This window comes from Athene cunicularia, assembly GCF_003259725.1.
Source record: "Athene cunicularia isolate RWA chromosome 23 unlocalized genomic scaffold, athCun1 chr23_part1, whole genome shotgun sequence".
In the NCBI taxonomy this organism is placed as follows: Eukaryota; Metazoa; Chordata; class Aves; order Strigiformes; family Strigidae; genus Athene; species Athene cunicularia.
In genome coordinates this window covers 351,426-377,352 of record NW_020799130.1, presented here as the reverse complement: position 1 = coordinate 377,352, position 25,927 = coordinate 351,426, and the positions used below count along the sequence as shown (strand labels likewise).

Below are 25,927 nucleotides of genomic sequence, written 5' to 3'. Positions count from 1 at the left end.
GCCCGGGAGCTGCTGCCCTGTGTCACACGGAGCGGGGGAAGCACTCGGGGAAGAGAAGAGCCAGCGCTGTGCCAGGGGGAGCAAATGCTGCCAGCGGGCAGATCCAGCAGCCCAACGCTGAAGCTGCTGCTGCTGCCCTCTGCTCAGCGGGGGCCCTGGGCTCAGCTCGTGCCTGGTCAGACAGGAAGCAAAAGGGAAGAGTAAATAATGGGGGGGGTCTTGAAGCTCCTCTTTCAAATTTATTTAGCTTTGACTCTGCACAGAGCCATAGTGTAGCGTACTCTAGCCTTCAGGGAGGGGCACAGGAACCCCCTGACCACACCGCGGTTCGGGGTCAGCCCCCAGCTCCTGTGCCTTGTGCCCTGCCCCTGGAGTGTTGTCGGGGCGTCTGGCACAAGGGCCCTGAAGGGTAGAGAAAGCCCCTGCCCCGCGGCGCCCTCGGAGCCTCATAGGTCGCTGCTGCAGTCGCGGCACAGGATCTCATCGTTGTCAGGGATGAAGCCTTTCCCGACCAGCGAGGTGCTGCAGCGGGCGCAGTTAAAGCAATTGTGGTGCCAGTGACGGTCCTCAAAGGAGACGTATTTACCCCCGCCAAAGCCTGTGGGAGGGACAGGGAGTTGGAACCCTGGGGAAACTGGGATGAGCTCCACGCAGACCAAGTCTTGGCCTGTTCATCTCCCAGTCAGGTCTTCACACGCAGCGCTGCGCTGTGGCACCCAAACACCCCCCGTATCGAACACGTCTGAAATACGAATCTCCGCTCATTTTGGGGAGAGGACCAAACCGATTTCACACCAGATTTTGCAGTGTTGAGACCCTCGGACCAGAATCACCATTTTCTCCCCGGGGAGGAGCAGGGAGCGGAGCTGCACCACGGCAGCGCTGTATCACAGCAGGCAGCTCGTTTCCTCCGCTGGCAGCGGCCGGACTCGTGGGCTGTGACCCCCTTCTCCCCGGGACTGCGACAAACTGATAAGGCCCAGACAGGAAGGGGGGTGCCCGGGAGCTGCCCTGTCCTCAGCCAGAGTCATCCCCTGAGTCACCAGCTGAGTCAGGGCTTTTTCTGCCTTCCCAGCAGCGAGAGACGGAGTGGCAAAGGGAAGGGTCCAGAGGGGAAGGACAGGAGGGAGGCCAGAACCTCTCAGGGGTTTCTGCAGAGGACCCCCGGCTTCCCCCGCCCTAGTCTGGACCCCCCTGCAGCCGCTGCTGCTCCGGCTGCGGCTGGAAGCCTCTGGCCTTCCCTGTCTGTCAGCAATCCCTCCTCAGGACATGGCAGCCTGTCCCAGACAAGGCAAGCTGGAGACAGATCATGCTGTGAGGGGTCATTGCGGAGCCTTCTCCCCCGGGCAGAGGGAATTCCTCCCAGGGGACACAGGTCGCCACTCTGAAAGGTGCAGAGGAAGGGTCACGAGTGGCCCCCGGAGCACTGGCACAGAGAGCTCCTCTCTCAGGGGGTTCCTCGGGAGGCGGCTGCAGTGGTTTCTGCAGGGGACGTGCCTGAGGGCACCTTGTACCACCCAGCGACTGCCCTGGGGAGGCCTGAAGTGCCCGGAGACACCCGAGCACTGCGGGGGGGCGGCGGGCAGGAGCACCCCGGCCCCCACCCCACAAAGCCCCCCACAACCCACCTGTGATGGGCTTCGTGCAGGCGCTGCACTTCTTGGCATAGAGGTTCCCAAAGCACTTGATGCAGTAGGGGTTGTCGTCCTGGGAGGTGAACTGCTGCCCGGCCAGGGGGGTCTTGCAGCCCGTGCAGACGAAACACTCCTTGTGCCACGGCTCGTCGCGGTAGGTCACTCCCCCCTTGGTCAGGGTCTGCGGGGAGAGCACAGGCTGTGACAGCAGGCACGGGGAAACGGGACGCGGCGGCGAGCCGGGGCGCCGGCGCCGGGACCCTTCTCTGTGTGGGGTGGAGGAGTGGGGAGCAAACACGTCCTGGGGCAGAGGCCGCGGGGGCTCCGGGCCGTCCAGACGTACCTTTTTGCAACGAGTGCAGCGAGGAGCGAACTTGCTCTCGTAACAGGGGACACAGTAATAATCCTTCTTGTCTGGGATGAAGGATCGTGACCCGATGGGCTGCTGGCAGCTGCTGCAGATGAAGCAGTGCTCGTGCCAGGTCTGTCCGTTGTACTCCAGTTTACGGGATCCTGCGGAGAGAGCCGGTGGCTGTGACCGGAGGGCGCAGGACACGCGGGGACACGGGAGGCCGCGCAGCACAAGCTGCACCGCCGGCTCTGTGCCTGCCCTCCCCACGGCAGCACAGGGCCCCAGGCAGCCGCAGAGGGGAGGCCCCAGGGTCCCCCCACCGCTGAGGGAAGGGCTGCGGGAACACGCGCCCAGCACGGACGCCTGTGTAACCTACATCTGAAGCCAGTGCCAGAATGGCCAAGCAGAGACACTCCTTTGCCTCGGGCCATCTCCAGAGACGCTCACACGCCTTCAACCATTCCTTCCCTTCTCGTCAGCACACACCAGAAAATGCCCAGGAAACCTTTTGTTATTTCCTCCCCAGCTCCTTCCCCATGAAAAAGGGGAACAGACAGGGCTGCTGTGGTGACTGCAGCTCTGGATCCTGCCGTTCTGCTAGACAAGCAACGCGCCCGACCCGCTCTAGGCAGTGCCGGTGAGGCAGGAGAGCAGAAATTCAGCTCTTCCTTGCTGCCCTAGTGCTGGACCCCGCAGCCCCGGCCGCCGCCGCCGGGACCAGGAACAACCCGCCGTGCTCGAGCCTGCCCGCTCCTACCTGGCATGACTGTCTTCTCGCAGGCAATGCATTTGGAGGAGAACTCGCTGCAGTAGCAGTCGTTGCAGAGCAGCTCCTCGCCTTGGCAGGTGAAGGGCTCGTCGGCCAGGGAGCGGTCACAGCGGAAGCAACGGAAGCAGTGCTCGTGGTAATGGCGATCCTCGTAGTACAGCTCCTGGGGAGGACAGCCGAGGTGAGGGGGGGCCCGGCCGCCCCAGGAGCCGCCCTGCCCGGCCGCGGGGTCCCGTACTCACTCTGCAGTCGTGGCCGATCAGCTCTTTGCACTCGTCGCAGGTGTTGGCAAAGTGGGCGTCGTAGCAGGGGATGCAGTACGGGCCGTTGTCCATCTGGATGTACTTGCGCCCGTACAGGGACTCCTTGCAGTTGTCGCAGTCGAAGCACTCGGTCATGGTGCCGGTCTGGGGGCCTCCCTCACCTGCTGAGAGACGCCGGCTCAGCAGCTGCTTACGGGGCGCCCCGGCAGGGCCCCGCCACCCCTGGGCCGTGCACCCCCCGGGCAGGGCACAGACCCGAGCTGCCGCACGCGCTGGGGCCGCACGCGCTGCCAAAACAGCCCGTGGGCCTGCGACGAGTCTTGCTTCAGGTTTGTGCTCCAGTTCAAAGAGGGGGAGCGCTGGGGCACCCCTCAGAGTAACCCAGACACGCCCGCAGGCAGCTGAGCTTCTCGCTGTCTGCATCCCTGCCGGGCAGCAAAGTGTTAAAGGATGACCAAAAGAGAGAATTTTTTTGCATGAAAAGTTCTGATTTGGCACCGAGAACGGGACCACGCGCACACGGCGCGGGTGCACATCCCCTGTCACCTTGAGGCAGCGCCGCAGAGACCCCCGCAGCCCCCCCAGGGCCTGAGCGCGCCGGGGCTGCCAGCGCCCCAGCCTCTGGAGCTTCTCTGGAACTTTAAAGCAGCTGCTCCCCAGGGAAGCAGAAATCGGGCACCCCGCACCGTGCCCGGCTGCGAAGCCACGTCCCAGCAAACTGTTTTGCACATGTTGTTCCAGCTACACGCACTCCCCGGGGAAGAGGTGTTGGGGGGCGCTGGGGTTTCACATGCAGATTGGACACCCCTGGCTGCCCCCCGTCTCCTCTCAGACAAGAGGCTTGTGGAATGGTTTTGCTTTCTTTGGAGCACTAACCAGGAGAAGAGTATCTTCCTTCTGTTTGGTTTAACCTGGTTATTCCTAAATATGGAGTTTTCCCCTTGCAGAATCACACCCTCCTCTAACGCAGGCTGCTGTCAAGTGCAGACAAGCCCATGGAATTACATCTGAGCCGTCAGCGGCAAAGCGCCGCACGCTGCAGCTTTCCTCGGGATCCCACCCACCTCAGAAGAGCCGTTAGGGCTCCATCTCCAGTTCGGCGTTTAATGGGGCAGGAGCTCACCGCCAGCCTCCCTCCGGGGCCGGAGCCGACCCAGACAGCTCCAGCTCAGGGCAGCGAGCTCCCCGGGGCTATTCTTGGTCAAGCCACACAGCTCCCAGCTGTTGTCAAGCCCGTATGCGCGATAGGGCTGCCGGTGAATAAATCTAGTGTTCCCACATGGCTACGTGACCAAGAGAGGGGGAACAAAGTCCCTTTTCAGCCGCTCTCGCTACCCAGCTGCCGCCCCGGCCACTGCCTGCCCCGCTGACCGCCCCGTGCCCCCAGCCCCGGCTCCACGGCGCGTCCCTGCGAGAGCACCCAGCACCCCGCGCAGCTCCTGCCTGCTCCTCGGCCACCGCCTCCTCCTTTGCCACCCCACTTGCCTTCGCTCCCTGAAGCCACGCGGGACCTTTCTCTCCGGCGAAGAGCGAAAATCAGCTTCCTAACCCTCCTCCTCCTCGCAGCCCTGCTGAAGGGAACTTTCCAAGGTGTGTCTGTAATAAACGAGCGCTCCTACCCTGGGAGCCAGGGCACCGCCAGAGCTGCCATGTTTGCTCAGCGGGCTGCGCTTTATCTCTGTGGTCCTGTAACACGGGGTCAGAGGACGCTGGGAAACACGAGGGAAGGAAAAACAACTCGAATGGAGAAGCCTCGGGATTCACCGGTGACAGGGACTCGGCCTCCCGGCCCCGCCGTGCGCCTGGTCCCCGAACGAGGGGCAGCACGTCCCGGCGCCGCAGGGGCAGGATGAGCCCAGCCAAGGACTGTTGGGGCGCTCCCACCCCTGGACCCCGCAGGGCAGGAGCTGCTGCCCCGGGCCCGCGCCGTGCCCACCCCCACGGGCACCCCGGGGCCCCCCAAGCAGCAGCTCCGCAGCAAGAGCTCGGGCCATGGCATGGGCAGAGCCAGCCCCGCTCCCCTGGGGCGGCCGAGGGGTCGCTGTGAGCGCAACGGGGAGCGAAAAAAGTAGCGACAGGGCAGGAACATTTCAATCCCGAATGCTGTTTGTCCCCCGGGCTCCTGGCAGCCCACCGGGACCCGCAGGTCGCCCTGTGCCGGCCGGGGCAGGAGCCCGCAGCGCTGAGCAACGCCGCAGAGGGGGGAAGTGAAAACCACACAAACCCTCTGAAAACCATCTGCTGAGGAAGCCCCTAAAGCGTGCGCCACGCCTGCCTCTGCTCCGAGGAGCTTCTCCCCAGCGCCTGGCCGTGGCTGTGGCCCGCTGGGCCAGCCCAGCTCCTGCTCCCCGGGCCGCGGGGGCTGGCAGAGGCACGGGCCGACAGCGGAGCAAGGCCCGGGAGCATCACGTGGCCGAGACCGCTCCGAGAACAGCCTCCACGCTGCCTTTTCCCCAGAAGAAAGAACAGGCCCAGGAAGTTTGCTCAGGGTTATTTGTATTAGATAAGCTGTTTGCTCTCTTTGTTCTGGTCTCACACGCAGCGCTGGGCAGGGGTGTCAAAGCCCTGTGCGACGCCAAAGCAAACTCCGCATCTTCACCCCCGAGGACACGGCGCTGCCGGAGACCGAGTGTGCAGGGAAGAGGAAGGTGGGACAAAAGAAACAGCACAAAAGCCCGCGGTTCTTACTGTGACTGTAACGAGGAACCTGGAAACTGTCCCCATTCATGAAGAAAAAAGGCGGAGTCTCAACGCATTTTCAAATGCATTAAAAAACCCTTTAATCGAGGCTCAGATTTAGAAGGCACAACACGGGCAGCCACTCTGTGTGCGAATCGGCAAGTGCTCACACTCTGCGCCACCCCGTAAACTTCAGCTGTGTGCTAGGCTGCGGGCACCACCAGCCCTCCAGCACCAACCAAGGTGTCACCCTGAAACCACGGGAGCCTTGGCTTGCCCATTACCAGCTGGCGGCGGCCCCCGGGGCACCGGGTCTCCTGAGGCGGGTCCCTCGTACGCGGGGGCTCTGGGGCTGGATGGGGGGGTTTCTCTCAGCTGTCTCGCTGGCTGCCTGAGGGCAAAAATAAACAACAGATATATGCCTGCCAGCTGCCTACCCTTTCCCTTTGACAGATATAGCCGTGCTCACGGAGGAAAGGAAGTTCAGTTCCTCTCCTGTGCCCATGAACAAACAGCTTTGGGAACAAGAGCTCCTCTCACAAACAACATTTAGCGTGCTCGGGGATGCAAATCTGATCAGTCTGGAACAGAGCTCGGAATAGCTTCACGTATGAGAAAGGTCAGCAATTTGTCAAGGACGCCCAGCAGAGCCCACTTTCTAATTAGAGAGTAACATGCACCCACCACCACCCCGTGTCATTGTCCGCAGCAACACAGCAGATGGCTTAGCAACAGCCCCAGGAGATCATTACGGTAATTTTAGTGCCTATAACCCAGGGAGCTCTTATGCAAAGGAGCCCGTGCAGACTGTCCAGGGCCAGGCTCCCTGCTGCACACAGTCACTGAGGGGTTTAACCAGCCTTTGGAGACAACTCCTGCCACAACAAACTCCTCCAGCGTGAGGTCTCACCTACGGGGCGAACCTACAACCCCGTGTAACTTCACACCAGTTTGTTGCTCGTTGTCAGGTCACAACCAGCTGCTCCACGCAGTGATCCTAGAGCAACCCGTAAGGCTATTCCTAGGGAAACACTTAATCTTCCCCGGACACAGGAATAGACCTGCCTCGGACGGCCCGCAGGTCCCTGCCCGTTCCCATCTCCGCGGGCTGCCCTGGGCACCGCTCGCGCGGCCGCAGCTCCCCCCTGGAGACGCGCCCAGGCGGCAGCTCGGCCGCGCTGGGACGGGCCGGCGTTCCCCATGTAAGGACGAAACCGTCCGGGGACGAGGCTCTGGAAGACGGTTCTCCACGCGCTCCAAGGTCAGAGGAGGAGAAGAACGCTTTTTGTTCCCGTTGGCTTTCCAGAACCATTATGGGTCCTGGAATCTGCGTGAAATTGTTTCTGCCTGCCATCGACCCTAAAAGGGGAACCAGCTGCTGGCTGAGGAGCAGCTCCAACCCCCCGTCAGGCCGGGAACATTTTCGGTCCGCGCTTCCTGACCCCGCTCCCGCGGCTCCAGTCCAGGTCACGGCGCAGGGCCCAGGCTCTCGGGGGCCCAGGCTCTCGGGGGTCCGGCCCCTTGGGGCACCACCCGGGGTTCCCACACCTCCGCACGCTGCTGCCTCTCTCTGTACCCAAACCCACGAGCGCAGCTTTAGACCTGGCACAGGGGGAACAGCGTCCCCACCCCCTGTTAAAGGGGACCCTGCTTGCGGGGAGAGGCCGGGGGCAGCTTGCCAGAAAGGGGCTGAGTGTTTCATCGGGGTGACCCAGCCCGCACCAGCACCCTCAGGAGCTGCAGCACACCTCACCCGCCTGCTCGCAGCACCCCCGAGGCACTCCCTGCCCCCAGACCTCCCCTCCGCGCTGCCCCCGGCCCCCGCCTCCCCCGGCACCTCGGAGATCTCCAGTACCAAGGGCTGCTCGGGGGGCTCCGGCGCAGTGCGGAGCAGAGTCCCTGCAGGGACCATCAGCACAGACACGGGCCTCACCTGGCAGCTCCCCCCCGGCACAACGGGAGGATGCTCGAGGCCATTTCTCCAGCATGGAGGGAAATTTGGGTCTCAGAGTCCGCGGGGTGTAAGGCCACACATCAAGCTCCACTGAGCAAGCTGCAGCGCAGGGAAATCCCCAAGCACAGGCAGAACAACTCCAAACGCAACAGACTTAGCCAAATGGCTGTCAGAGTTCTAAGGAAACACCCTCCATTTCGAATGAGGTAAGTGCTGTCAGTCTCCCTTGCTCAGCGAGGGGCAGCTTCCTGAAAATGCCCGACTCGGGTAAGTGCAGTCGGCGGTTGCTCTTCCCCAAAGAGCAGGCTGACACCCCGCTGAGACAGGAAGCACCTTTATCACTTTACACATGAGTGACATGGCACAACAGCCATGCTAACATTTATTTTCTGTACCAGCATAATTCTATAGAGGAGGTGCCAGGATGCATCTCCAGGAGGCCAGGCTCACGTTCATGCTTCCTTGTAACACCAGTAACGCTGATGCTGGGAGGAAAACGACCACTGACGCCTGGTCTAAGTACCTGCTGAGTCTGGAAAGCAGCAATGATTTTTTAAAGTTTAAATTGAATTTCTGAATCACCACAAATGATTGGCCAGGTCCCTCAGGAAGGCCAATAAACCTCAGCGAGACCATGAGCAGGGTCGGCTGCCTGCACACGGAAACAGTTCTGCCCTGACGTGCTGGCAGACACTCCCGGGGACAGCGCTGGGGCTGCAAGAACCCTCGGCAGCCCCGGCCGAGGGCGGCTGTGCCTGCGGGCGGGGGGCGCGGGGCTGTCGGGAAGCGCAGGGTCCTACGGAACTCCCAAACTTTGCTCTGGCTTCATAACACCAGCGAGTTCATGGACCTTTTTCCTCTAGTACTAAATTCTTTATTCTTTCTCCTAAGATAAGGAAACATAAAGCAAAACTTTTCCGATGTGAAAGGAAAACCTGCCGCTAATAAGTCAGGCTCTCAGAAGGCAGCATCCCCATACAAGGTAAAGGGACAAAGCTCCACGCCAGTGTTTGTGCACACTGGGACTTTTGTCCCTTCTCTACCCTTTAAAGAAAGAATCTCTTTTTAATGAGGCCACAGTTGCAGGGAAATCCAATTTTCCATGCTGCAGTGGAAAACCAGGCGGGTTTGCCCATCTGAGATTCAAACTGTAATTTCTTGTGGCAGAGACCTTGCTTTGCATTTGGTTTTCAGCTACTTCTGTCCCTTTCCCCCCCACATCCTTCCTATCCAAGCAGGTGCCCTGAATCCACCTGTGAGCTGAAACATCTGGGCGGTGAGCATGAAGATACGTGGTTTGCAAGAAGAGAAGCAGAAGATGTGCTCGAACACCACCGGTGAGAAATGCCAATCCCGTGTCTACCCACCTTCCAAAACCCCAGCGGAGGCACAGCAGCGTGCAGGCTGGGAAGGAGAAAGGCAACGGACAATTCAGCCCTTGCTCTAGATTTATTTTCTTTGGGGAAAGCTAATTCTACCAGGGCCAGAGAAAGAAGCTTGAGTCCCTATTATGCAACCATAAAATGAAAAACTGCCCAGGAAGAAAGGAGGGAATGACTTCAGAGTTTAGAATTTATTACTGAACACCTGTAGGGGTTAATTAACTATTTCAGGTTCTGAACGAAATCCTCCCTCTGCAGAGGGCAGCTGGGACCGAGGGCGCAGCTGCCAGCAGCGGAGCTGCTCGGACACATTCAGCACAAGCAGCCTGTGCCATTCTACTGACATTAAAACCGAATGTTTGCTCAAGAACCAAATGTTTGCTCAAGAGATCAGCTGCTAATCTTACTCAAAATGTATACAAAGTAAGGAAATTCTGCACACTCAACAGGAAGTCAGGAATTGAAACCATTTGGGCAGTTTGGACCTGCCATGATTCAGAGAACTAACTGAGGGAGGAGGAAGATACGAACACCTCAGGAACCTCTCCTCAGCCAAATCAAGTCCCTTTTACCAGATGATTAAGAAACCTGTGGCTCAAAAATGTGCTGGAAGAGATTCTGGCCAGTCTCTGAAGAGGCTCGGGAGAAGAGGCAGCCTTGCCCAAGCCCCACGTTGCAGGAACCTTCCCCTGCCCTGGGCAGGAGCCAACAGCCTGCACCAAGCAGCTCGGAACCGGCTGCCGGGCAGCAGCTGCCACATGGCCAGGGTGACCATAATAGGCAGAAAGATGCTGGCGCCAAGCTTCAGGGCGCGTGACTGATCACAGGAGCTTCGGGGCGATCGGAGGAGCAGGAGGTACAGGGCACCTGCATGCAGCCAGTATTCTCCAGAAGCAAACGTATCACCACAAAGATCGACGGGGAAAATGCATCCATGCCCCGAACTCAAGAGACAGAACCGCTGCACAGAGCCTAGGATGTCCTAAACCTTCCAGATGCAGAAACCCAGCGAGATCTTTATAATGCCCTGGCTATTACAGGAAGAAAAAGGGATTCCCAAAGAATAAGCATGTTGTATTATAATCGAGCAATGAAAGTTTAATTTTGGACAGAATTGATTTATGCCCACGTAACCCAGCAAAGCTGGCCCACGGCCGCATGGAAACGCCTAACTGCTTACCCAGCGGCACAGACCCAGGGCTCGCAGCAGCATTTCGAAATCTCTTTGCCCCGTGAAAGCAAGGTCACAGCCAGCACACTAGAACTCAAACATGCACCGTGGCAGGAAACGCAAGCGGCACACTGAGGCCGATTTACCTTCATCTTCGATCTGCCCTGCACGCACGAATCCTGCAATTCAAACAGACATCACAGCCTACGCGCAGAAAAATAAAAATCTGACTGCTCTAGCTGCTAAGTCTTGGGGTCTGTACATCTCAGTATAGATGTCACTGCAAAATAATGGAATTCCGCTCTATTTCCCTGAAGTGCTCTTACAAGTCCAGCCTTAATGCTGCAGTTTTCACTTGTCTTTCCCTTGGAGGCAGCTGTTTTTTTTTTAAATTGAGGACAAAGCCATTCTTATTTCTGAGGTGACACCTAATTTAAGTTGGTGCTTACAAAGCTTTTTGTAGTCCCTGAATAAAAGGTACTTATGAGATTATACCTCTATTTTGCACACAAAGGCAACCGAGGGGCTGCTTCAAGCTTGCTTCGGAACAAGGACACACGTGCGCCCGCGGACGGGCTGCAGGGCGGGCGCATCGTCTGTGCTCACGGACTGAAAGCAAACCTGCACGGCCCGAGCCCAAACCCTTCTCAGCTGTCCTCTCCAGAAAGCCTGGCAGCTCTGGTGCTGATTCTGCTCAACTGCAATTTTTTTTTTTTAATAAACAAAGCAATTTTGACTTACAGTAGCAGGAAAAGACATATAAACCAGGCATGTTTTATTTAATGCAAGCCTATTACTTAAAGGGCAAAGTGAATTTTTTCACCAAATTTGGTCAAAATATTCCCTTTTCTGATATGATTCTTTGTCTCCCAAACATGAGCATTCACAGTTGGTTTCTTGCACACAAGCAGATCTGCTGACTGAGGAAGGTAACCCTCATTGTAAATGCAGTTTTGTGCCTTTTGGGGCCCTCCACCCCCAAATCAGCAACATCAACAGAGTCAAGAGAAAGCCAGGAAGGTGACGGGGGAGACACTGCAATGACACTCGTGTCTCCCGCTGCCCCGATCACTGACACGGGCCTCTCCACCTGTGCTGGCTCTTGCACCAGAGGTCTGGACAGTCTCAGTCTAAAGTACTTTCTACAGCTGCTGGTGTCCCTTGCAAGCGAAGGCAATGACAGCTCTGGAGCCCCAGCATGTGAGCAGCTTCTAAATCTGGGGAAGGGCTGAATCCTGGCAAAGACAAATTGTCTCGGGTTACTGTGTCGAGAACTGCTTGCCTGTGGTCCGAAGCAAAACTAAGATAATTCGTTACTGGGGAGATGCTGTGTGTGCCAGCTGCAGCCCTCCTGAAACAAGGTAGGGCTCTGCAAGGACAGCCCAGCCCAGCCCGGGAGAGACAGAGCGGGGACAGACGCGGCATCGGGAGAGGAAGACAACCTCTTCTTGTAGCCACTGCCCGGCCAACGTGGAAATGTTAAAGCATTTCTCCTTTAAAAATTACTCTTAAGTAAAGAGTCACTTTTAGAAGTGAATTAACTACTGCACATTTTACATAACAGAAGCCATCAGTTGTAACTGTCACATATTTTACGTAAAATCTCCGAGAACTCCTTGCAAGCACTGAAAAGAATTCCAGAAGACGCAACACGCTTTCCAACTTCTGTCATGCCACGCTGGAGAGAGCCTTTGGTGGTACCCATGAAAGGGAAAACCCGTGCCACATCCAAAAGACTAAGTGGAAACAGCTATTTTGAGGGGCACAAATGCTCACAAAATTCATGAATGCCTTTATGTCACGCAGCTACACACCGAGTTTCCAAGAGCTGCGCCCCTGCCCGGGGCCGTGCCTGTCTCTGACCATCTCACCACGCTGCTGGCGGTCAGCGCGGCACCCCACGTGTGCCCACTGTGCTAAAAACTCACAAGGAGAGGAAAACTGCTCCTTTACAGAAAAAAAACCCATGTGAACAGAAAAGCAACAACAGTATTAGGGAGCCCCTGATCCAGGTCTGTGGCTCATTTACAGAACCTCGTTCTCTCATTCAGATCTGAGATTTACAAGGGGACCCACGTGAAACAGATTTATCACAGACTAAGAAGGAACCAGAAGGCCAGAATTTTAACTAACAGAGGCTACTCTCACGATGACTTTCAGGTAAAGACCAAGAAGAGCTGATGCTCCAGCCCCTGAGGCAGCAGATGCGAGGCAGTGCCCCGCTTCTCTGCAGCAGAGAAGATGCTCCACAGTCGTTCACCGAAGGAGGCCACAGCAACCCGCTCTCTGACGGATGGCGAGGTTTTTCCAAAGCTCTTTGCGTGCTCAGGCAGCTCGAGGACGACGGGCTTCACTGCGACGAGACACCACCAACGCCCCAATAACCCTCCCTCTGTTCTAACCAGCCAGAACAGAAACGCTCTCTTGACAAGCTACTTGTCCCAAACTGGCAACCCCCCGAACCAACCCTCCAGCCCAGTTCTCTGTTACCTTGCATCGCTGAACGTGGCAGAGCAGTAAAGCCCAAGCCCCAGCGGCCACGGCTCTCCCGGTGACTCACACCGCAGACGGTTCGAGCAGGTGCGACCGGCAAGAGACTCCCGCTAGTAAATCATCACTTCACTAGCAAAACACCCGAGTGCTTGCCCAGAAACAAAGGCAGTCCCATCATAAACCAGAGGGTGACATCAGCACAGGGATTGCATTTCCTACAGAGGTTTAAATGTCATTACTTGTGACTGGGAATCCGACACTTACAATTCAAGTTACTCTAAATTTCCGTAAGGCACGTAAAAATTCCAATTTTGTGTAGATATATTTCACTTCCAAACCCTTTCTATTTCTCAGTATCACGATGACAGAAAAAAACCCCAAAATGTAACAAACAAAACTCCTCACAGAAAGTGAGAAGCTAATGAACATCATAATTAGCCTGACTTACCAAGTCAGGTGCTAACGAGGCGAGCAGCAGAGCTCACCGATTTCCAGGGTGAAGGGTCAGCGTTACTCCAACAGCAGGATCTACCCGGGGCCCGGCCATTCCAAGACTCTGGACTGCCCTCTCCCACTCTTATTCAAAGTTCTGTTCTGTGTCTTCTAAAATTAAGACTCAAAGCTATCAAGGATCCCAGAGCACTTACTTCACCACTCCTTGGCTGAGTCACTGTTCGACAGCGCACACAGCACGACACGGTCTGTGCGTATGGCCCAACGCCTCCACCAGCCTCAAGTGCGTTTGTGATTTTCCTCACACGGCTCTTCGGGCTCTCCAAGAGCAACACATCCAAAACTTCTAAACAAGCCCAATGGGCCAGATTTAATCTTCCTGTGAGTTACACGATGTTTGCATAGGGTTGAGAAATACTAGAATTAAAACTTCTCTTGGCTGAGTTACACGCAACACACTGTGTACTTTTTGCTATTAATGACTCTTTAGTAAGTTCCACTTTTACTCTACACACTCCAGAACCCTCTGAGTTAGGCACCGCAGCAGTTCTCTTCATACGAAGCGTTCGCTGAGTTAAAAGTAGCCACTGAAATGTCTTAAAACTTAAATGCTGACTTTCCTATTTGAAAATTTCCACGTGCTGAGAAAAGCAGCAGATGAGAATAACTGATCCACATTTGAGGACACAAACTAAAGATTAGCTTCTTCACTTGAAAAGCAGTTTAGCTCCCTGACTCCCTCCTGCAAATAATGCAAATACACATGGCGGTCCTGTGCAAGACCATAAATGCAAGAGCGCTCAGTTTCCACAGGGCTGACATCCCACACCTCTCATAGGATTGTTGCTTCCTCAATTCCCTAACAGCTGTCACCAGCAAAAACATTATTTACCCGTATAATACCTGTAGGGCAGGGAGTTATTTTATCTCCCTCCTGGGATTAGCACCTCGGAGGGTTCTGGCACAAGGCAAGCCTGGCAGAACTAAAAATGGAACCAAGGTTCGAGTCCCCGTCCATCTTCTCCTTCTGAGATGCAGCACATACCCCTGTCAGCCTGGAAACTCTGACACCCACGGACGCAGGCCACAGACCTACATCCAAACAGATTCCACAAACTGAACTCTGCAAGAAGCAGGGGAAAAAGGGCAGAAGGGGACGTGATCTTTAAGGTCCCTTCCAACCCAAAGCGTTCTGTGACGGACAGACACAGCACCGCGCCGTTGCAAGGGACAGTTAATCCAGACGGCAGATCTTTCGACCAAGTAGCACCATGCCTTTGCGAGTCGCTCCTACTATTTAAACTCTGGGCTTACAAGCGAGCATGCTGAGCTGGAAGAAGGCACTGGAGTAGCGCAGCACCAGGAGCCACGCACCGGTTCGAACCGTGTTAGTTCTTAAGAGCAGACAAAGCCACGTTTTCCTTACATGAGGGCAGTGGAATTCCAAGGTGAGGTCAAAAGCCTGGCCACGGTCAGCAGTTTAGGCTAGTACGTGGGATCACGATGCTGACAAAAGTAGTCCTTGCACTCTAAGTTCAGCAAGAAAAAAAAGTGGATCTTGTTCTTTCTTCACATTCTTCACATCCTAAGCAATATCCAGGAATACTGCCATCAGATGTGGACCTCAGGAGAGGAATTCTTGTCTTCAACCATGCAGAAGTTAGGCCTTTCAGATGGACATTTTATTTTATTATTCAATCGCTTTTGTTTCATTAGAAGAGCCTTAAAAACCAGACAGTTTTCAGCAGCAGTACTGAGCTAGCGTACACGCTGTTTTAGTGGAAAACGGCGTGAACCGCAGCCACACAGAACTACAACAGAAATTACCCAACCTCTGATACCCTGACGTGGGGGAAATCCTGTGGGCTTGGATCATGCAAGAAATAAGGTTGCTTTACAGTTACAGGAACAACACATGTCCAGAATGGGCTCTCAACTGGTAAAACAGTCTGAAAATCAACTGCTAATTGTTTTTACAATTTGCATTTTATATTAAAAAACCTCCCAAAGACCTCAGGAGGCAGAGCTCAGCCTGGAAAGGGCTTTTATGGTTACACTGCAAACCCACAGAAAGCAGGGATCTAGAACGGAAACAGTTCATTGCAACTAAAATACTAACCCTGGGTTCTGCCTGGAACAGCTGGAATTATTTCCCCAGTTAAGCAAATTCCTGTTACTGAAACCCACTCTGATATTTAAAGAAATTTGGAGAAGGTGTCGAGTAGTCACTCTTCTTCCCAGATAACAAGATCAGAACCGTATTAAACGATTAATTTCTAAGTGAACACTGGAAATTTGGGTAAGCAAATTCAAAATATCAAGGTCATATTTACATCCCAGGGTACTAATTAAATATTTAATACCTGTGGTTCCAATATTCTAGGTTTTTCTAGGCACCAAACTATTTAGCCATGTAAAAACCATCTGTAGCAGCTGGAAGACATTCATTTGGCCTGCTAAGACTCATTAGTTTAAAAATACATAAATGAAGTGTTCATTTTATTTCCAAAAAGCTAACACTGCTGCTCCCAGCTCCAGTAGGGTGCTTGGTGAATAACGCTTACGCAATGTTCTTAGCAGGAGGTATCAGATGCCTCAATTTCACAGATGCATACAAATATCTGTGAACTAAAACAAGTATTTAGGTTAATGCTCTTCTGCGCTAACCCAAGTCATTATTCACAGCAACACGAAAACCAGCCTGCAAAGACTAAAAATAGGGATTGAACTATTTCTCCTACGCTCCTAAATCCCCAGTGCTGGAATCTACTTTTAAAAATCATGGATGAAAAGAAATTTCTCTTCAGGACTGGGATTCAGATACCTGTGTTAAAGAATTACAAAACGTAAGCTTCCGTGCACGCCTTTTCTCTCCAAGAGGTTCCTGCACAATCATAACACAGTTTCTAAAAAATCAGGTAAACAGGAGGCATAGCTGAGACTGTAAATAAAGAGTCAAATTTGGCTTAGCATCCACAGGGATCACTCTTCTGGCCAATAGTTTGCAAAGGGTTATTTACTGGCTAGTCTTTTTTAGTTTGCTGGAAGACACTGAGGTTTTAACAAGGTTTCTGCAGAGCATGCAACAGTATTCAGCATTTGCTCAGCTAATGAGTTAAATCACTGCAGCTCTCCGATGACTCGAAGATTATGGGTGTAGGGAAAGGGAATGCTCAGTGAGGGGAACTTTCAGCAGTCACCACCAAACTGCGGTTAAAACAGACACCAATGACTCTATTCAGCTCCCAAACCTCAGACAGTTTCCATTTTCTCAATAACAAAGCATTTTTGTGGAATGAGGTAACAGCCTCCATCTGCCAGGTCTAACCCTCCACTAAGATTTCTCAAGAGTGGCTGAGCTAGGGCCGGAGGCGGCTGCAGGAGTCCCCGAGCCTGGGAGACAGAGGGACAAAGCTGCAAGGGGACAGGCGTGGAGAGGGGCCTCTGCGGGACCGCCGCAGGGATGCTCCTGGGAGTTGGTATCGAAAGTAGCCTCAAGCGAGCTCCAAATGGTGCACGGCTGGGGAGTGCAAAAGGCCAAGGAAAGAGCGAGACTCAACGAAGGGCGGACGGGGACAGGCAGGAGGGAGCAGGGGACGAAGGGGTGCCACGGGTTTGGCGCTCAGCAACCCCTCACAAGCGTCAGGCGCGCTGCGGTGTGGTGCGGAGGGGAGCAGGGGCCTGTGAGCGCCGGGGAACACCCTGCCCCCAGGGACCGCCACGGACCGGCCGCGCACCCCGGGAACCCCGCGAGCGAGCCGGAGCGGCGGCAGCCTCCGAACAGAGGTTGGCAGGGGGTCGGTCTGTTCTGCCCTGGTTGTGTATTTGTATCTTGGCCTCACTTCCAGGGACGCTGGGCACCCACCCGTCTCATCATTTCAGGCAAAGCCAGCTCCGAGCAGCAGGTTCGGGGGAAGGTTCCGCCTCGTGTTGGGACCCCCACGCCCGCCTCTCGCCTCCCTCCGCAAACGGCCACTTGTCAGCCAGGTCCCTCCAATTCCGACTCTCAGCTCCAGGCCCAACACACCTCAGGTGCCCGTCCTACCAAAGACGAGCAGCAGAGACCACCACGACCCCAGGCTCACTCATGCAAATAAAGGTAAAACCTCCTCGCAATGGCACGGAGAGACGTGGCCAGCTGGAAGGAGCTTGGAGGAAAAGGTGGCTACGCAGCACATAACAGCAGGAAAGGATCTTCACGGTGTACACAAGTCTTCTGATCTATTTTTTGTCCCTGCATACATAAATCTTTAAAAAGCAACGCAGGAAATTCTCTGGGACACAGCAGCTGGTACAAATGGACGACCTGTGACTCAGGCAGGTCAGAACATACAGGATGCAACTGAGCTACTACTTTGGTAAATATTGCTGCCAAGAGCAGTTATTCATACCGCTCAGAGCCCTCGTTCTGCCTGTGTGGCAGAAGACATTGGAATACAAATTTCAAGAATCACAATTCAGAGGGATTAGGAAACATTTATAAAAAATGCATTCTGATCGCATTATTTTAGTCTGGTGCATCAGGTCTTACATTCACAAGGACAAAAACAAAGATTCCCAAGCAGAAGTTGCCCCAAAGCCATTTTGCATAAATTTAATTGAAATTTGCAACCTCCAAATCGGTCATACTGCTGCAGTAGGAAGGAAGAATCAAGGAGGCTACAAATGTAAAGTGTAAGATAGTCCTGTTTAGCGTTCATCAGAGCACCAGCTTTACACACTTCTGCTATTCTGCCCCCAAACTGTAGCTAAAGACTCAACAAAAGCAAATACATTTAATCCTGGGGCTACTTTGTGCACTCACTTATTATGCACTAGCAAGCAACAAACTCAAAATGCTCAGAGCAACTGGAACTCAGCTCACCTGCAACCCAAATTGAGCAACGTGCTAATTAGGAGAGAAATGTCACTTCTGAAGGTGCCAATTCTGTAACCACCGGTCTTTATTTCTGCGGATCAGACACAGCCTCCCAGACACGCGCGGAACCAAGGAGGAGGTTTTGAACATCAGAAGATCCGGGGCGTGCTCCCAGCACGGCTGCCAAGTCCCGAGCGGCCCTGCACAACTTCCTTCCCACCTCTACCCCTAGTTCTCGCATCTAAAGCAAAAGCAATTTTTCAGCCGGGTTCTGAAGGCCTCTGCAACCCCGTAGCACCTTCTCCTGACGTTTTTACGATGTTAATGTTGACTCACTCTCTAGTTTAATACCGTGTACCTAGCTGGACACCTGGGGAACACAGCTGGCAAGTGGTAGACCTTCTTTCCCAGCCAGGACAAAACATTTCCCAAGACAGTTTTCTTCCTACAAAGAATGCTGCTGTCACATCTCAAAAATCCACACTGCTAATACTAGCCCCCGTGCAAGGTCAGCCAAAGAGGACTTCCATCAGAGATGAGCTCTGCTAGAGAAGGCTCCCTGGAGATCGTAAGAATAGTCCCGTCAAGCCCAGATGGCAACAACGTGCAGTGCAAACACGGAGACCGGGCAGAGGACTGCGCACACTGAAGTCCACCCTGATTTCTGCCATCTGCGAGCTAAATGCTGAAGTCTAGGCTGAGGCCTTCGGGAAAGGTCAGGACAGTCTTACAGGATCTCAAGACCCTGCTTTTGTTCTTGCTATTTGCCTCTCAATTCCTTTGTTAAAAGATACTAATCTCTCTGTAAGGCAGTTATTTGGAGCCAAGAGTTTAGATATTATTGCAAAACATATGCTTAAAAGAGACTGGAAATGATGTTGGCAGTGTTACAGAGGGGAGCGAAGCGCAGCTTTGGGTCAAAACAAAAAAAAATAAATCTAAGCTAGTAAGCAATTCCCATGTGATAGTTTAGGAGAGCCAGCAAAAGCTTCTTCTAGAAAGAAAACAATACTGTGAGAACGAAGCTAGCAAGAGCTGGCTCTTGGAAAAATAAAATGGCCAGTAATGAGCCAGAGCATTGCCAACAGCACATATCCAAGGGAATCTTTCTGGGAAACCGACCCAAGTCATTACGCTGGAAAGCCCTGAGGGACTAGGGACCTTGAGGCTAAAAGCTGGCAAATTGCTTCATCAGTTAAGGTTGGTCTCAATGTTTTCTACTGCGTAAGAATAATTTGTTTTAGCCTACAGGTCTCTACGGGTAAATTCAGGCTGCTTCCTCTGGGAAGGGAAGCAGAGTGCTCGGCAAAGCCCTGCCCAAGGGGACGTTCTTCGGAGGTTTCCCACCATCGCTGAGATCCCTTCGGCCCAAGAGCCGGCCCAGCGCACCCCGGCTGTTGGCTCTGCTTCACCCTGAGCACCCCTCAGCTCCCGGGTGCTGCCGCGGGGCCCCAGGCACCGCCTGCCCATTACCTGGTGGGAAAATCATCCCAGCGACTTCGGCCAGTGCCCTGCCAGCGAGCCGTCGCCACAAAAATGTGATGACTCTGCCTCCACAAAAGCATCTTCTGGAGACTCATTCACCCCAAATGGACGCAGTTAGAGCAATTATTCTGATGTATCTTGTTTTCCAGAGGGATAAGGAGGAGACCTTGCCCTGTCTCTCTGTTTCAGACAGATTAGTTCATACACCAGGAAATAGGTACACTGATGCAGAGTGATAAAGGCAAGGCTTTTGTCTGCAGCCTTCTCTATCATTTCCAGTCCAGCTACTCAGTTACAGGAGTGTACAGAGAGCACGGAAAGCAAAAAATGTGATCTCCAGCTGCTTCTGTGCTGGCAGAGAAAAATCCTGCACTGGCAGGGGATGTCAAGGTGCTGTCAAATGACTTTCCTCCTCTTCCAACTCCCTTTCTGATTCATGTTGCCATCTTCCTTGCAACTGACCTAAATAACATGTTCAGGCAGCGCTGGAAGTATTTCCGCCTCATGCTCCAACAGCAGCAAGATCTCCGCATCTGGAAAGGGCATTTCTCAGGAAAGTCACACCACGGGTGGCTTAGGAGCATCCTTCCCGAGAAAGGAAGAGAAGCGCCCTGTCTTGTCTCTTTTCATCAGCGAGACTTCTGGGCCGCAGGAGAACAAAGGTTGCCCAGGAGCAGAGAAAAACAGATGCTGTGCCTGTGCCCAAGCCCCAGCAAATCTGAACAGTGTGGGCAGAGTATTCAGTTACCTCATTTCCAGGTGTGCTGTCAGCATGAGCCATGACTGGCTTGGGATGAAAGAGGAAAAACTGTTCCTAGATCTGGACTTGTCTGCATCGTTTATGTAATTATTGCCCAGCAGCCTTTAAACTTTTAATGTCATATCACGCTCTCAGCCCTCAGTTTCTCAACAACCTTTTATCACCACTTGCCATCCTGCTACAGACGAGGCTGGAGGACAGAGTGCGAGAGCACCCCATCCCATCAGAGCCACGGGCCTGCCAGCCCTGCAGGGGGAAAGCAGAGAGCCACTGCAAAAGGACGTCGGCAGGTCAGCCATCCTCAGCCACACAGCGATGACGTACGCGAGCAGCACACAAGCACTTAAACCAGTTGTAAATCCAGACAACTCCAGTACCTCTCCTGCTGTTCGCCTCAGCAGCTTTTATACCCCAACACAGTACCCAACGGCACCGCCTCACAGGAACACACGGACAACCCAACCCCTACCGCTCCACCGTGGCTTCACACACAGAAAGATTTTTTTGATCCCCTCCCGATCTCATTCTTTCCTTTACCATAATTTAGGCACTCCTGACAGCCACGTAGATGCCTCACCTCTTTACAACCCCCTGCAGACTACAGATCTCACTGTGATCTCACCACAACGGCCTTCACTCACAGGCTGTGTACTGAGTAAATGAAAAAGTAAAAAGTCAACTGAAAACGCAATTATTGCCAACAGGGAACTGGACCGTGGGGAAACAGAGGAAGGCATTCCGAGGCTGCATGGACTGCCACGACACTTCCAGCTCTCAAGCGAGGAAGGGCCAAGCCTGGGGTTTGTGCACTCTACCTTGCCAGGCAGGCGTGAGACCCCCGCAGCCTGACAGACCCCTCCCTTATTCAAAGGACGCACATAAACCCAGCTCCCCCATCACAGCAGGAAGGACGTTATACCGTATCACCGTTATTAAGCTTCAAAACTAAAGCAGAAAAGATGCAAGCAAACCTCACACATCCTTGTGCTACAGCATGCCTGCTGAATCCACAACAGCTAGTCCGTATGTTATCTCTACATTTTTTATTAGCTCATGTTTACTTTGGCTGCACATCCAAGCAGTCATTTAAACAGGGTGAGAGAGGAAAATCTTGGACTCTCAACAATGGCCAAGCAGTTTAATCTGCCACTGGGGACAATGACTTGACTCCTATTGGCGTTTAGTACTGGCAGGGTCAAGTGTAACATGTGCTGAAGGAAGCACTAGGGAAGCAGATCCGCGGCCGTTCCAACACCACCGAGCATTTCCTTGAGCTATTCAGAGGTCCCTCTGCCCCTCCTGCCTAGGGAAAACAGCTCCAGCTGTCCAGTCACCTGCACCGGCTTCTCCGCTCCCTGGATTTATGACATCGGAGGCTGCTAACAGCTCCAGGTTAGGCACAGCACATTCCTCTGGCTTACAGCTCAGATGTTCAAAACTAAGTTAGGAAGCGGTTAAGATTATGTCCTTGGCATCAGCCACCAGGTTGGTGCTGAAAGATAATTGATATTCCTGAACAGAACTGGCACTGGGCACGTTGGCATAAACATAAACATTCATCCAGCGATGACACCGATCAGAAACGTCTGGAGTTAATATTTATCCATGGTGCTGATTTAAGAATTTTTTTTTTTAATATTTGAAAAGTTTGAAATACTTTACATAAAAAGACCTCTGCAACTTGAAAGCCTAGGACAACCTACGGTAATATATTCGGAGGCAAATAAAAAACGACATGAGTTAACAGTCAGATGACCACAGGCCAAATAAAGCCAAAGTGAACAAGACACTAAGAACAAGAACATAAATGTCAGAATTTTTATTCCATTGCTATTTGGATTCTGTGTTAAAACATTTCTAAATAACTCTTGATTTTAGCCCTAATGGACATGTCTTTCTGATTCCTCACAGAGTAATACTATCCTCTCAGTGGGCTCCTGTTCAGTAAGGGCAGAACCATTTGTTAAAACTGTTCTCCCATTTAGCAAATACCAACAGACACACAGTGAGTCACTCAGCAGAGGCAATTCTGCTAGGATGAAATGCAGGAAGGTGGAAGCCATGTGGCATTCATCAATTTCCCCTTTCCTTTCACAATCAGACCCTTGATATTTTCTTCAACAGGAAAACCGACGCTCCCCCTCCCTGTAAACTGCTGACAATTGTATTTTACACCTGGCAAAACCAGTGCAAAACGGAAGGAAGAGAAGGAACAAAGACCAAGGACTTTTCTCAGCAACTTCATCTCCGCAGAATGGAGCATTTTTCCTTCCAGCTGTAGCTAAAGACCCACCGCTCCTGAACGGACAAGGCCTAGCAACGGGACAGCAGCTTCGCGGGCAGCGCCAGCTCCTCCCGGCCGAGTGGCCGCAGAGCTCCCCGGGGGGCAGAGCCGCCGTCTGCCGCGGGCCCGAGCCCACCGAGCCCAGCAAAGCACGTGCAGCTGAACCCCTTCTCCTGCAGACTCTCAGCCCTCACACCTGAACGCCCTGTCCTTTGAAAGTGATCCTAAACGCCTGGTAGTCACGTGAAGATTAAATAATACTGGTGAAGTTCCTCTGCCCCCTAACAACCAGCCTTTTCCCTTTCCTAGACGCAGCTGTTATCTATTGTCATAGCTGTCCTTTTTTTTTTTTTTTAACCAGAGCGAAATGCTTACATTTGTTTTCATGACATCACCAGGCAAAACATTGTCAAGTTCTCTCTGAATTTTTCCAGTTTGACCATCAAAACTGCACCTATTCCAGCAGAAAAAGTCAAAGCCCCCTAAGGAATGAGGTGTAGCAGCTCGCACTCTGGAGTCAAACACCGAGCAGAACCGCAAAGGTCACTCACACCCCCTCTTGCCAGAGCAAGCTGGGTGCTCCACGGTGGGCACGAGCAATCCAAGAACAGCGGCTGTTGACCAGGGATACTGAGCACTGAAGGAAAAACGGTTTCCTTACTGAGCAATTACAAGAAATAATGAAGCTGTTTGTCCAATTAAGAAGTTCGGCTTTTCTTCAGGCCAGCCAGCCAGTCCCCAGTTTTCCATAAACACCTTCTTTGTCTGTGGAAACTTTCTCACACGGAAGGTGAGGCAGAGGTGAAGAGGTTCACGCTCCTGCCCCGCTCCTGAGGCTACGGCTGCACTGAGCGCTCTTCCAGCACGACCTCAGGCAAGCCAAGGACAGGGAAAATCCCACAGACATGAACGAGGGCCCCAGCGGGCCACCAGGAAGATCCTGTGTATCACTGCTGTGATTACCATAAAAGTCCTCTTCAGGGAGAGGGGGTGGGGATCACTTGAGCGCTAAGAGTCATCAATTTGTTCAATTTTCCTGCTGGCATTTCAAAAAACAGCAGGCCGTGCAACAGCATCAGCTCAGCTGCAATGAGGAGCACAGTGGAAAGCATCCTACCTGCTAGAGCAAGCAGCGGAGTGAGCGGGCCCTGGCTGTCAGCAGAACCAAGCGCTGCCAGAGTTGGTGCACTGGGAGTTTCAGTAACCTGCCCGCAGAGAAGCTTTTTCTGGCACTGTCAGTTAAGGGTTCACCTCCATCTTACAGCTGCTAGGTCCAAAACCCGAACGAGCATCACTGAGCTCACACCCCGCAGAAATCTGTTGCCCAGTGAAGGCTGCCTACAGCCACACAAGGCTGGTGCTCCACAGAAAAAACCACACGTGTCATCAGGGCAACCACACTGACACGGGCCAGGAAAGGGGCTCCTGCCTTTCTTCCCCACCATGACCCCGGAAAGCTGAGCCCCCAGGTGCCGCCGTGCCCCCGGACAGCAAGGCTGTGTGAGAGCCCGCTCCAAACCGAAGTGCAGTGTAAACAGGAAGCAGAGCTGACAGCAGACGTGCTGCAGATGGCTGCAAAGCCTGCAGAGGCAATGGCAGCGGCCCGCCGTCCTCCCCAGAGCCCAAGGAGCCCGCCCGGTCTCCAGCATGCCAGCGCCCGCTCCGCTCTGCGGGTGCTGCTCCGCAGCCCGGCCAGACACGCTGATTTACCCCAGGAGGCACCTCAAAGACACCCAACGGGGAGAGCCAGCAAGATCCCGGAGCTGAGACCCCGGAGCTGTTCACAGGGCTTCCTGCTCGGGAATTCTGGATACTTCCAACCACCACCCTGCCTTTGGCGTGTCCCCACCACTCCCTATGTGCAGGTTTAAGGAGTTCTCATTCCAAAACATACTTTTTGCTGTAGAGCATCCACTATAATCAGTGCCCACAACTAGCTATATTGCTGATATTTTTGTCTCCTGTGCTATGCCACCAGTCTTAAAACTACAAAATTACAGACCCAGCTGGGTAAGAATTAAACTAACGCTCACAACTCTGTGCCTCTAAGGAAGTAGCCAGCAAGAGAACCATATGGTCTCCATCCTAGGAAAAGGAAAGAAAATGGCACAAAAATAAGACTGGAGAGATGTCAGGCTTCCCCTTTCCTGCTGATGGCCTGCCTGTCAGGAAGTTAAACCACATTTTGACAAAGCAAATTAGGGAAATGAGGCAGCTTCAACACCTTTGTGAACACCAGAGAAATATTACTCACACCAAAGGCAAACATTTAAACATGAAAGACTCCTAAGGAAATGTCCAAGAAAACACTTCTCAAAAATTAACAGTAAAGGAACATTTGACAATCACACACACATTCGTAGCCACTAGGAGAGCCACAGATTTCTAATGCTCAGTAGGAGTCGGAGAAGTAAAATAAATCTCCCTGCACCCTTCCCTCACTGTTCACTAGTGGCCTGGGCTGCTGCCAGGACACCGCGTCCATCAGACCACGGGCCTGGTCCAGGGCAGCCTCTCCTGCGCTCCCGTGACTCTTTGGAAAGGTTTCCTTTATGATTTTCAAAACTGGAAAACACTGAACATACTAAATTCAAATCTAAGTAGAGAGAGCTCAGTACCAAAGCCTGCACTGAAGGTGAGTTACCACCATCACATGCCATCCGAGGAGCTTTGAGTCAGTGGAAAGTCATTCCTGCTAACACGCCTCGCCCAGGCTAACTACAAACCATACCCAGCGTTTCCATCAACTCTCATGAAAGAGTCAAAGCGATGAATGTGACCACAAAACACCAGCAAGACTGGAAACCAAAAAAGAAAACGTTACCTGTAAGAAAGCATAGCAATCTGAAACAAAACTGTGTTCAGTGAAAAAAAAAAATCTGAAAAGATGTTGAGCTCTTTTTTCAATGGCAAGATTCAAAGTGTGACTTCTGAGCCTTTGTTTAACACGCAGAGGAAGCAAGGCTTTGAGGAGTCTCTCCCCGCACCTACCCTGGGACTCAGTGCAAACAGCAACCATTCAGGATGTGTTAAAAGTTTTCTCTACACTACGTCTGAGCATTTGGTTTAAGTTTACTTCCCAGTTTATTGGCTGGATGAAGTTTCAGAGCTTTCTTAATAAAATACAGCTTAAGCGCTGAAACTTTACAGTCTGGGAAAGAGACACGGCCGAAAGACTCTTTTTTTTTTTTCCGCCTTCTTCTTTAACAAAACGGTGCAGGCTGTGCTTCCTAGACCGAACCGGAGCGAAGCTCTCCGAGCGAGGCACATCCCCGGTAACGACACAGTAAACCCCGCCGGGGTGCCGCGGGGATGCCCCGTCCCCGGGACCCCGGCCGCGGAGGCACCGTGCAGCTCCCCCCGCTCCCCCCCGCGCCCCGGGGGAGCCCC

General features: G+C 53.3%; 2 protein-coding genes across 10 annotated transcripts in view; one reads left to right on the top strand and one right to left on the bottom strand.

Annotated features, from left to right (window-relative positions):
- Nucleotides 1-231: 231 nt before the first annotated feature.
- Nucleotides 232-21,160, bottom strand: FHL3 (four and a half LIM domains 3). Of its 9 annotated transcripts, XM_026863172.1 has the most exons (7): nucleotides 13,146-14,790; nucleotides 12,695-12,912; nucleotides 2,998-3,179; nucleotides 2,744-2,918; nucleotides 1,978-2,147; nucleotides 1,629-1,815; nucleotides 232-598 (listed from the first exon to the last, which is right to left on the bottom strand). In XM_026863172.1, the coding sequence occupies exons 2-7, from the start codon at nucleotides 12,699-12,701 to the stop codon at nucleotides 447-449; spliced, it is 873 nt and encodes a 290-aa protein (XP_026718973.1). In that variant the 5' UTR covers nucleotides 12,702-12,912; nucleotides 13,146-14,790; the 3' UTR covers nucleotides 232-446. The 9 variants fall into 9 exon arrangements, with proteins under 9 accessions (XP_026718973.1, XP_026718979.1, XP_026718981.1 ...); XM_026863178.1 differs by lacking the exons at nucleotides 12,695-12,912; nucleotides 13,146-14,790 and adding an exon at nucleotides 18,015-21,160; XM_026863180.1 differs by lacking the exons at nucleotides 12,695-12,912; nucleotides 13,146-14,790 and adding an exon at nucleotides 17,016-17,036.
- UTP11 (UTP11, small subunit processome component) overlaps nucleotides 20,569-25,927 on the top strand; it is a 9,963-nt gene continuing 4,604 nt past the window's right edge. Inside the window, exon 1 of the mRNA XM_026863193.1 lies at nucleotides 20,569-20,672. Within this exon, the coding sequence (XP_026718994.1) occupies nucleotides 20,569-20,672 (104 nt within the window). The remainder of the gene's footprint in view (nucleotides 20,673-25,927) is intronic.

Coding starts and splice junctions, on each gene's coding strand:
- FHL3 (XM_026863172.1), bottom strand. Junction 2,148..2,743: donor CGAGAAGACAGTCATGCCAG/GTAGGAGCGGGC, acceptor CTCTCTCCGCAG/GATCCCGTAAACTGGAGTAC. Junction 599..1,628: donor CTGCACGAAGCCCATCACAG/GTGGGTTGTGGG, acceptor TCCCTCCCACAG/GCTTTGGCGGGGGTAAATAC.